Source organism: Bos taurus, chromosome 28, assembly GCF_002263795.3.
Source record: "Bos taurus isolate L1 Dominette 01449 registration number 42190680 breed Hereford chromosome 28, ARS-UCD2.0, whole genome shotgun sequence".
Classification (NCBI taxonomy): domain Eukaryota; kingdom Metazoa; phylum Chordata; class Mammalia; order Artiodactyla; family Bovidae; genus Bos; species Bos taurus.
Window position 1 is genome coordinate 15,801,080 of NC_037355.1, and position 12,373 is coordinate 15,813,452.

General features: G+C 41.1%; 1 protein-coding gene across 8 annotated transcripts in view; it reads right to left on the reverse strand.

The window, feature by feature from the left end:
* ANK3 (ankyrin 3) overlaps nucleotides 1–12,373 on the reverse strand; it is a 749,833-nt gene that overhangs the window by 104,539 nt on the left and 632,921 nt on the right. For all 8 annotated transcript variants that reach the window (XM_024986627.1, XM_059882494.1, XM_059882492.1 and 5 more), the window contains 2 exons: nucleotides 12,084–12,207; nucleotides 7,201–7,303 (listed from right to left, as the gene is read on the reverse strand). In XM_024986627.1, coding sequence (XP_024842395.1) covers nucleotides 7,201–7,303; nucleotides 12,084–12,207 — 227 coding nt within the window. The remainder of the gene's footprint in view (nucleotides 1–7,200; nucleotides 7,304–12,083; nucleotides 12,208–12,373) is intronic.

Sequence of the window (12,373 nt, forward strand, 5' to 3'; positions counted from 1 at the left end):
AAATTAGATTTATTCCTGGAAAGAAAGCATAAACTAACGTAATCTCAAGGTTGAACTGCACTTTGAAGTGCTAGAAGACTTTCTACGTTGCCCTTGATAGGTGGTTATTCAGGCCAGATTTGACCATTACCAATAGCCAGCATTCAGCATTCCAGAAAAACATCTACTTTTGCTTTAATGATTACGCCAAGCCTTTCACTGTGTAGATCACAACAAACTGGAAAATTCTTCAAGGGATGGAAATACCAGACCACTTTACCTGCCTCCTGAGAAACCTGTATGCAGGTCAAGAAGCCACAGTTAGAACCAGACATGGAACAACAGACTGATTCCAAATTGGGAAAGGAGTACGACAATGCTGTATATTGTCACCCTGCTTATATAACTTCTATGCAGAGTACATCATGCGAAATGCTGGGCTGGAGGAAGCACAAGCTGGAATCAAGATTGCCAGGAGAAATATCAATAACCTCAGATGTGCAGATGACACGACCCTTATGGCAGAAAGTGAAGAGGAACTAAAGAGCCTCTTGATGAAAGTGAAAGTGGAGAGTGAAAAAGTTGGCTTAAAACTCAACATTCAGAAAACTAAGATCATGGCATCTAGTCTCATCACTTCATGGCAAATAGATGGGGAAACAATGGAAACAGGGAGAGACTTTATTTTCTTGGGCTCCAAAATCACTGCAGATGGTAACTGCCGCCATGAAATTAAAAGATGCTTGCTCCTTGAAAGAAAAGCTATGACTAACCTAGACAGCATATTAAAAAGCAGAGACACTACTTTGCCAACAAAGGTCCGTCTAGTCAAAGCTATAGTTTTTCTCGTAGTCGTGTATGGATGTGAGAATTGGACTGCAAAGAAAGCTGAGCGCCAAAGAATTGATGCTTTTGCACTGTGGTGTTGGAGAAGATCCCTGAGAGTCCCTTGGACAGCAAGGAGATCCAACCAGTCCATCCTAAAGGAAATCAGTCCTGAATATTCATTGGAAGGACTGATGCTAAAGCTGAAACTCCAATACTTTGGTCACCTGATGCAAAGAACTGACTCATTGGAAAAGACCCCGATGCTGGGAAAGATTGAAGGCAAGAGGAGAAGGGGATGACAGAGGATGAGATGGTTGGATGGCATCACCAACTCTATGGACATGAGTTTGAGCAAGCTCTGGGAGTTGGTGATGGACAGGGAAGCCTGGCATGCTGCATTGGGGTCAGAAAGAGTCAGATGTGACTGAGTGACTGAACTGAGAATAGCCAGAATATTAGTGAGGACAGAAGCCCAAATTAAACTGGCTTAAAACCTCAGGGGGTGGGGGCAGATTGAGATTAATGTACTGGTTTATATAATGGGAAAGTCTGGGTGGTGCAACATCAGGCATGACTGGATCTAGCTACTGCCCAAAAGATGGTAGGAATCGTTCACCTTCATGCTCCGTCTCTAGCCTTCTTTGGGTTTATATCACCTTTCCATTTAGCAACCCCGAAGGCTGCACAAACTCTCATTAGACTGGCTGAGATTTTATATTTCACCCTGATGTAGTCTTTGTAATTTAGGACAAGGAATCCTCTGAATAGCCAAAATCGAGGCCCATCCTTGGAGGAGAGAAGAGGGAGGAACTCAGCCCCTTCTAAATGACACCAGTTGGTGCCAGTGGTAAAGAACCCGTCTGCCAATGCAGGAGACATAAGAGACGTGGGTTTGATCCCTGGATCAGGAAGATACCCTGCAGGAGGGCATGGCAACCCACTGCAGTATTCTTGCCTGGAGAATTCCATGGACAGAGGAGCCTGGCAGTCGATAGGATCGTAAAGAGTCGAATGCGACTGAAGTGACAGCACCCAGCACACATGAGTTAAGGTACAGGCGTAGGAGCATCAGATGCTGGCACTGCATCTAAAGAGAGGGGGCTGGGGATTCTAAGTGCTTTCTGCTCTCATTCCATCTTTGAATAACTACCAGAAATCACACTGATTTGAATGTTTCTGCCTACAGTACACATCGCGACAACTTTTAGGGTCATTCAAAGGAAGTGTAATTAACTGGGTAGCCTTCACAATATTTTTAGACCACTATTACTTTCTGCTTCATATCTGTGTAAAGGTCAACTATTTCCATTCCTTTAATGATGACTTCTAAGCCCTAATTTTTAGTATAATCATTTCCTCCATAATTTTCATAACTTGTTGCTGAATATAAACTGGAAATGTTGTCAGTTCCTTTTAAAGCACATTCAATAAGAACTTATTACTAGAATTAGAAACATAATAAAGAACATGTGTCTAAATATAATCTTCCATGCCAAAAAAAAAACGAATGCAGAGGATAGCACCACACCCATATTAAGAATACTAACAAGTCTGAGATCTGGAGGGCAGAGGATAATGGTCTTAGCTGACTCCCTTCCCACATGGAGCAGTGGAGACTGAGAGTGGAGTAGTGTTAAATATATATGTATAGTCGAGTCACTCTGCTGTACAGAAGAAATTAAAGCAACACTGTAAATCAACTAGACTTCAATAAAACTTCCTTTAAATAAAGAAGGCAAAGAGAAGGCAACATGGGGCCCTATGGCTAGTGACTCTGCCATTTATCAGCTGTGTCCCCTGGGGTGAGTTGCTTCAGCTGCTTGTACCTCAGTTTCTTCATCTTTCTGAATTTCTTTTACTTGTTCTTTTTAAATTAATTTTTATTAGAGCATAGTTGCTTTACAGTGTTGTGTTAGTTTCTGCTGATAGCAAAATGAATCAGCTATGGCTTTACCTAATCCCTTCTTTTTTGGATTTCCTTCCCATTTAGGCCACCACTTTGTGTGACTCTTGATTGCAAAGTGAAGGGAAGGTAAAGGAATGTAGAGTTCCTGGATAACCCAGTATTACAGTACAAAAGAGTCCACTCTTGATATCCATAGGGGGATTAAGTGGTTTATGGACTCATCATGACTAAGACCCAGCAGGGCATGGGGATGGCTTCATTCTCCCAACTCTGCTCCTCAGCACTGGCCTCCACACCTGCCCTCAAATCTGCACAGGTTTCAGGAACCTGGGGTGGCAGGCCTGTGCTAACCATCCTGGGTCTCAACTCCACTTTAACTGTAGTTAATGTGCAAACTGATTAATCAACAGCCGGATAATAAAGAGGTAGCTGTGCTTGTATGGGTGAGCTCTACCATTGCAAAAAAAAAAAAAAAATTCATGGTGAGTTAATTTTTATTCATTTGTCAGCTTTCCTTGTCAAAGCAATTTTAACTGGGCAATGATAGGGCAGTTTTACATCTGACACTAAATCATATATCACTGCTTTAGGAGTTATAAATATTTAAGATTTCTTGCGTGCTTTCAGACAAAATCAACACCGTGGAGAAACTCCGTTTTAAAATTTTACACATGCAGATTTTGAGACATGATAGACATAAACTAATATTTTTTGTCACTTAATTCTAACAAAGTACTTAAATGCACTTCTGAAGTAAATGCTTCTCATGAGTCGTGCCCAGTGTAACTAGACTCTTTCCTCTGAAATAAAGCCTGTCTTTTGAGGAATTAGTCTTTTTTTCTCTTCTGTGATAAATGAGACATTAGGGACTAAATAAGTTGCTATACCTCTTTCAGAATTTGTCCTCCCCTTTCCTCCAAATTCTTATTTTATACAAATAAAAAAGTTGAAAAAGCTGTATAAGTAATACTTATAGACACTCAACCTAGATTCAACAGTGAGCATTTTGTCATATTTGATTTTCTTCTCTCTCTCCATGTATATACACTTTTGGCTGAACCATTTGAAAATCAATAGCAGACTTAAAGATCACTTTATTATTTAAAATTTCAACATGCCTACCCCTAGAAGAGAGATATTCCCCTGTATAGCTTCAATACTATTATCACTGCTAGGAAAATGAACACTAATTTCCTAATAGTATAGCCAGTATGTTTTCAAGTGCCACCAACTGTCCCTAAAATGTCTTTATGCCATTCGTATCTTTTTTCCAAGTCTCCAGTAAATTTATCCTGGAGTCACGTGATGTGTTTATTAAACATGCTAGTTCCATGAGAAATGCCTGTCAGACCACAGGTTCTCTGTCGCCATTGAAGAAAGCAATTATCTGCTTCTGTAGTTAGCAACTTAATAATTATTAGTAAAAAATGTGAAGGCATCCTAAGCTCCCCTTTCTTCTGACTGGTCTACAGTGGGGTTTGTGATGTCCACAGAGGTGTTGTTGAAACTGGAGCAGCAACAAACTTTACAAAAGAACACCAGCTTCACCTCAAAAGTTCTCTCTAGCCTTCGTCTCTTTTTCACAAATCCTTCATTCTGAGTGAATGCTGCCCCGCCCTTCTGCCTGATTAAGTAGATCTTGGTAGTAGTTAGCAGGTAGTGGTGTGAGAACCCTCAGAAGCCTGTTTGTAGGCTTGTAGCATTGCAAACATTTGCATTCTCCTTAAGGCTTACAGGCAGAAACTGATAACTATGGTGGTAAAAGGGGTGGTCATGGTGGTGGAGGTGATGGTGGTGGGGATGGGGTCATGGTGGTGGAGGTGATGGTGGTGGGGATGGGGTCATGGTGGTGGAGGTGATGGTGGTGGGGATGGGGTCATGGTGGTGGAGGTGATGGTGGTGGGGATGGGGTCATGGTGGTGGAGGTGATGGTGGTGGGGATGGGGTCATGGTGGTGGAGGTGATGGTGGTGGGGATGGGGTCATGGGGGTGGAGGTGATGGTGCTGGGGATGGGGTCATGGGGGTGGTGGAGGCGATGGTGGTGGGAATGGGGTCATGGGGGTGGAGGTGATGATGGTGGGAATGGGGTCATGGGGGTGGAGGTGATGATGGTGGGAATGGGGTCATGGGGGTGGAGGTGATGATGGTGGGGATGAGGTCATGGGGGTGAAGGTGATGGTGGTGAGGATGAGGTCATGGGGGTGAAGGTGGTGGTGGTGAGGATGGGGTCATGGAGTGGAGGTTTTGGTGGTGGGGATGGGTCATGGGGGTGGTGGAGGGGATGGTGGCAGTAATGGGGTCGTGGTGGTGGTGGTGGTGGTGATGATGGTGAACTCATGGTGATGATGGTGGTGGTGGCCTCCATTTCAGGCCCTTGCCCCTAAACAAGTATATATTCAGAAACATAAACCGTAATTAGGTTCAGTGGAGGATCTGCTATTCCATGATAGAACTAGGATATTTGTTATACAACAGCAAAGTGTTCAAGGACTCTCCTTTCACTTGAAACTTTGTAAGTTCTGTGGGGTTCTCTTAGAGCGTAGAGAATTTCAGCTATTTCTATACTCAGAAGTGTTATCAATATATCCACTAATATTTCATTTCAATTGGGAACATAAAGAGATCAGAATCACCCAACTAGGAGAATGACCACAGCCAACCAAGCATAAAGTTCTTCAGAAAACCACAGCCTAGGCTACACTTTACACCTAAGAGCTTAGCTTCATTATTTGAGATAAGTGCCTTCTTTGGTGCTAACACCCACTTAAATTATGGCATGCACCTATAATCATTCTACAAACGGTGTTTTGTTTGACCGAACACTGAATAGCCATTGTAGTCATCTTTGTAAGGCCTGCTTGATAAGAATGTTCTAGAGAGTATAAAAGTGTTAAAATATGTACTGTGGGGGCTTCCCTGCTGGCTCAGTGGTAAAGATTCTGCCTGCCAATGCAGGAGACACGAGTTTGATCCTTGAGCCAGGAAGATCCCGGAGCATGCTGTGAGCAGCCAAGAACCACAACTACTGAAGCCCACGCATCCTGGAGCCTATGGTCCTCAACAAGAGGAGTCACCGTAACGAGAAGCCTGTGCATGGCAACTAGAGATTAGCCCCCACTCACTGCAACCAGATCGAAGCCCACACATCAACGATGACCCAGCACAACCAAAAAGAAAGAAAGAAAGAAAGAACTTTAAAAAAAAGCTTTAAAAAATATGTACTGTGGTCCTTGTGAAGTGCCATGTACATCTGTGTTTCTGGAAGTCGGCATCTCCAGACAGGTGGGACCACCCCCCGCCAATGTGTGGCTACCTAACTTGGTGATGATAAATGTCTATTACTTATTCATCTGTCCCAATTAACCTTTATTATGTAGTGAATCAGTAAGTCCAGCATAATTTCACCATGTCATTGTTTAACTATTATAGGCCACCTTCAAACTTAGTTTTATGGTCCTAACAGTTTCATCCATTACCAGCCCCTGAGTGCACATTTAAAACCAGGTATTATGTGTATCTAGACTAATGATCCATCCTGAGCCCATAGGCAGCAAGATTCTGTTACTAGGACTTCCTACAATAAACCAGTATCTATTGAGCCACAGTTATTGGAAAGAAGACATTGCATAAATACCAAATTAACCAAACAAAGATTCTAGCAGAAAGCAAAATACTAGCACATCTTGAGAAAGCCCATCCCAGGCAGCTTAGGAGCTAATGGGCCAAAAAATGACCAATCTAATCTATGACTTGCTAAAAACAATTTCAGCAAATCCAACACCCATACACTGTAGAGCAGAATCAAGCATTCGTGTGGATAATGTCAGCAACTTTAGCTCCCAGTTATCATTGGCTCAGACGGTAAAGCGTCTGTCTACAATGCAGGAGACCCAGGTTCAATCCCTGGGTTGGGAAGATCCCCTGGAGAAGGAAATGGCAATCCACTCCAATACTATTGCCTGGAAAATTCCAGGGACAGGAGAGCCTGGTAGGCTACAGTCCATGGGGTTGCAAAGAGTCAGACACGACTGAGCGACTTCACTTTCACTATTATTAACTCTCCTTTTTTAAAAAACTGAAAGACTTGACTAAGAAATGAGATAGGTATACATGCCTTTCCTAGGACTTCTTTAAATTCCTCTCTGTGGGATCTGAGAGACTGATCTGCAGAAGAGGGGGATATTTCGATTTATGGTACAACTGATTTTTTTTTCTTCTTTTTTTTGGCCACACACTGTGGCACGTGTGATCCTGGTTCCCCAACCAGAGATTGAACCTGTGCCCCCTGCAGTGGAAGTGTGGAGCCTCAACCACTGGACCGCCAGGGAAATCCCTGACTTTGTCTTTAACTGGCAGTATAGGAAGACTTACAAAGGCAAAATCAAACTTGCAGAAATAGAGTTTCTGTCATGCGACAAAGAGTGTGATTCAATCATAAAAAAATGAAAGCTTAACAACGAAAGAAAGTTTGAGAAAGAACACATACCTGCTCTTTGGATGGCACCAGTAGCTCCTCAATCATCATGCTGTCCCGGGCGTAGGAGCTTCGGTTCAAGGTGTAAGACCTATCCGAGCTGAAGGAGCGGAGGCTGTTGTAGTTACAGTTAACCATTCAAGAGGGGGAGATGATGATGAGATGGGTAAAAGAACATTAATGCATGCAACTTTCGGAACAGGCAAGATGGCTCAAAATATCAACCAAAATTGCTCTTGAAAAGACATGGTCAAAAATGAACTTCCTTATACTTGAGGACATTTCTTAAGCTTAGATAACCTCATGATCAGGTTTTGTTTAAAATTAGGCTGTCTGGTATTCAGTCTGTGAGAAGATGAAATATAGGAAGACTTTGGATGTTTCTATGTGAGAGTTGAACCAACACGACAATTCAGAAGAACCAGATGACTCTAGGTAATTTGATAGCTGGAGAGATTTTTTCTTTGTTAAAATCTTCTTTGAGAGTCTCCTCTCTTTCTGGTCCGCATTCATCTGTCTCACACTATTTAATGGAATTACGTTGCTATAAATGCATCTGTTAATCAGAATTTGGGAACTAGACGCAGGTTTAACCTACTGAGAGCTCTGGTTTGCAATTGCTTCTCATGGAAAACATGAAGAAACAAGAAGTGTTATCCCGACATGATCTTTTTTCCATCTTTCTGGCTGTGAAAAATTCAAATTCCATACACGATTATCTTGCCTTTTCTTACTGAACTGTTTTTAGCTTTGCTTCTTCTGCTCTTCTCCTTCCTAGTCCTTCTCAATATTCTATGCAGTCTCTGAACTTCCCAGAGTGCAGGACCCCTGATGTCCTAAAGTGCCACTCACCACCTTGACCTCTAAACTCATACCAAGAAGGCTTGGGGGATGGGAAAAATGGGTGAGGGTGGTCCAAAGGTATAAACTTCCAGTTATAAAATGAGTAAGACCTGAGGACTTACTGTACGGCATGCTGACTATAGTTTATAATACTGTTTCACATATTTGCAAGTTGCTAAGTGAGACCTTAAAATCTGTTAGCCTAAAAAGAACAAGTGTAACTATGTGTGGTGATGGGTGTTAACTAGACCTGTTATGGTGCTTGTTTTGCAATATATACAAATGTGGAACCACTATGTTATGTACCTGAAATTAATATAATGTTTATTTGTCAGTTATATTTTGATTAAAAAAAAAAAGAAATCAATAGAGTAAGGGATCCTAGTAACTCTACATATATCCACGTATCTACATATATCTACATAATATCCAGGCAGACTGGGGTGGCAGCTCATATAAGCACTGACAGAACCCTGGTGATCCTTCAGGAACACAGAGCATGGAGTCTTGTGAGAAGCTGCTTCAAGGCCCCTTGCCTCCCTACCAGGTAGGTGGTCATGAGGTGGCTTCTCATTGGCTCCTGTTTTGAAAGCGGTCTGAGGCTTTCTGTCTAATCATCCTTGGAAGACAGCTGCAGAATACGAGAGTGCTGAGCCGGCCTTCTGGAATGGGCTCCTCAGCAATGGGGAAGCTCACAGCTAATGTGGTAGACATACAGCCCCTTTGGTTTCGGTGTCATCTTTCCGAAGGTGTGGAGGACAAGGACCACGGCAAGTCGGCCCCGCCTAGGGAGTAGTAAAGTGTCTGATCCAAACATGGCTGCTTGAATCTTTACCGGCAACACTGGTCAGACTTTGGCCTCAGCCCTGCTTTGTCTGTGCTTGTCAGAGAAAAGAGCAAAGGAGACATACCTAAGAAATGATTCTGTGCTTGCACAAAATATTGTGCAAGCACAGAATACTGAAGGCATATATGGATATATTTTGGATGCACTACAGACTATCCCAAAGCGGATATCTTTATATCAAGATACAGAGGCCCCTGAATGATAGGCTTTATTCCAAGTGTCTACACAAATGGCTCGGTATGTGCTCCTAGGATGAGAGCCTTACTTTCTCTAAGACAGACATCATTCTACAGAGTCATTATTAAGTGTTTTGAGCAGATACTTACTAAGTGACTCTTATGGGCAGGACACAATATTAGAAATTGGATATAAAAGGAAAAAAAGAAAGTGAGCATTATCCTTGCATAGAGCTTACTTAGTAAGCCACGTGTCTCTGACCTCTTACATAGTCGGGCCTCCAGTGCCCAATCATGACCCATCACTTTGTTCCCCCCTGTTTTTATTGCAAACTTTTGTTGTTGTTATTCCTGTTTCTAACCCCATGTCTCCTCTCAGATGCAATAAAAGCTTCATAAAAGCAGGAATTGTCTTTCTACTTTCTAACTCAACACTATCCAACAGAACTTTCTTTTCCAACAGAGTGACGGACATGTACTCAATCTGCACTGATCAATACAGATATTAATTTCTCTAAATTATGGTTCCCATGGTAGATAATAATATTGGTGGTACATGAGATGGTTTTACTGTACATGTGAACAAATACTTAAAAGTTTTTTTTAATGTTTACACATTAATTTTAAGTTTAGTCCTTAAACATATCTAAGATGTATTGATTAAAAAAAAAAATCATCTTTCTTTCAACTACTGTAGGAGTGTGAATGAAAGAACAGAGCCTAGAATTGGGAGCCATCAGTGGAAACATCTAAAGATGTCTTCATTTGACAATTCCTACTCCTGACCAACTTACATTAGGCAGATGGAGAGCCCGTTAAAGGCATCAAGCTTCAGCGTGAATCCTAACACATAGAAGTGCTTTCAGCTACTTAAATGATAGATTATTTGCATGAGGGTCTGGAAAGCATTACACTGTTTTTCACTGAGGTCAACGATATTATTTTTAGCCATCGGTATACCCTAAGTGTTAAGCAGAGGAAGTGTTAGAAAAACACATGCCTCAGAATTCTGAAGTTTATGTGCCTAGCACACTTCAAAGATAACAGCACTCAGCAAACAAACAGTCCTCCCAGTCAAGACTCTGCCTATAAACCCAGGGCGATCTCTCCAGTTACTTCATGCACTACACAACTTTTATGCTAAGGGAAATAAATTCCTCATGTATTCAGTCAACTTTGCATAAGTAACATTATTTATTACACATTTAGCTACTTGCTTATTTTCTCAAATTGCAAAACTGATTTTCTAAAGCTGAGCAGAGAAATAAAAAAAGAAGCAGCACATGGCAGCATAGCACAGCACAGCACAATGCCGAGAAAACAAAGACGAGAAAATGAGCTGGGAAAGGTGGAGAAACACCATCAAAGCGTCATATCTTCTTACCTGATCTTGGGACTATTTTTAAGTATTTTTAGAAAAAACAGGAAAAGTAGAAAGCAAAAAAAAAATCAGACAGGAAAAAAGAAAAAAAAATGTTATGGTTGGATGAGTTACACATTTAATGTATTCCTTTTTAAATGTTACACTCAGAATATTATACTGGGTAATACTCTAACAGTACTTTAAAAAACACATCAGCTTTAGAGATATTTTTAAATTTGCCTCTGAGCATAACATCAGTTGCCAATGTCAAAAAATGAGTTACATATAATAGCAACAAAGAGGAATGGTGCAATCCAGACTAGAAGTATGAAAGCCTCACAACTGTCTTGTGGAAAGTTTATAAGAGACAATATTCTGGTTTCATCTCTCACTGGAGGTCAGCTGCTACAATCCCCTACACGCAAATGACTGAGTCATGAAATGTAGCTTCTATGTATTATCTGAGGAAGCGAATCAGCTAGTTATTGGATTACTAAAGCTATTAAGTCTCTAAACAGAAGTTTTCCTTAAGGTCCTTTAAGATTCTGCATATTTTCAGCTGTAACTTGTTGTTATCTGTGATTAACTGAGATATGACATGTTTCTAGAAACTCATTTTCCTCTTGTCATTAATGACACCTGCTGCAATAAGCTTTTAAAGCCTTCTATAAATATATGTATAAAGTCAAAAGTTGATTAAGTTACATGAGGTTTCAAATTCTATTAAGAAAAAAAAAAAAAAGACTGACTCAAAGAAAAATCAATTCTGAGTCTAAACTACCCGTATCAATGACACTGAGAATAAACTCCCAGGTTTACTTTGTGGGAAGTGCCATTTACTATCAGACAACGAAACTTTTTACAACAAACTTTTAAACTATAGGAAAATGTCCCCAGGGCTCTAACTCAGAAGGTTTAATTATTAGCTTAAAAATAACTTGACTGTCAGCACACATGCTGTTAATCCAACCAGGGAAAAGAAGTCTCCAAATTCTGGACAAGGTCCTGTTCCTTTCAACCAGGTCAGGCTGGAGCCAAGGTTTTCCATGTACTAAAGCTTTATGCTTCAGTTTTCAGCCCTGAATTTGCCACCATTCCTGCCTCTGACTTTTGATCAAGTCACCGTTTCACCTTTAACATGTCCCTTGTAAACAAACGGCAGAGCTTTCGAAGAGATGCTCACACAGTTGCTAGACAATTCCAATAAGCGATACGTATTTTTTCCCAAGAATCCACTCTTTTAAGAAAAGTCACAATCATAAATTGTTCCTTCAGTCATGAAAAGAGTATAGTGAACAATCAACACAAATATTTCTTACTTATGGGAAAATGGGATTTTTCTTTCACTATGGAACAAAACTTATTTTTAAAACATGTGACCCAGATTGGTTTTCCTCACTCTGTCAGTGCACTCTTTTGCTACATTATGCTTGAAGCATGACTGCCAGGTAGGGAAAAACAGAACAAACAATTAACACGTTCACTCACATAAAATTAAAGACTGAAAACCACAAAAGAAAATAGCAGAGCATGTGTACGTTTCACCAAATTCACATCCTTACCCCGAGGGCACTTTTGGGGATAATGTGAAAAATGAAAATGGTTTCAGTTTATGACATCATGGTTGTTTTAAATTAACTGTGAGTAAAGAGCAACAGTGAAATACCTGGCAGAACGGGCCCCCAGACTAAAGCCCATGTAGCCCTCTGCAGGCAGAGAATCATCGCCCAGTTCCTTAAGGTCTTGTGGCCCAAGATACTTGTCCGTGTCGCCTGTCATTGCATCTTCACCTGCGGATGTACAAAGCAAGCCCGAATCAGAAGCTTCCTTTCTGAAAATGTGTCTGTCTGGGGAGAAAACTGCTCCTCCGGTCATTAGCTAATCATCCATTTTCTCATGTTTATTTCCCCCCATCCCCTGGATAATATTTGTAACTGCCCTTTAGAAAGAGAAAGT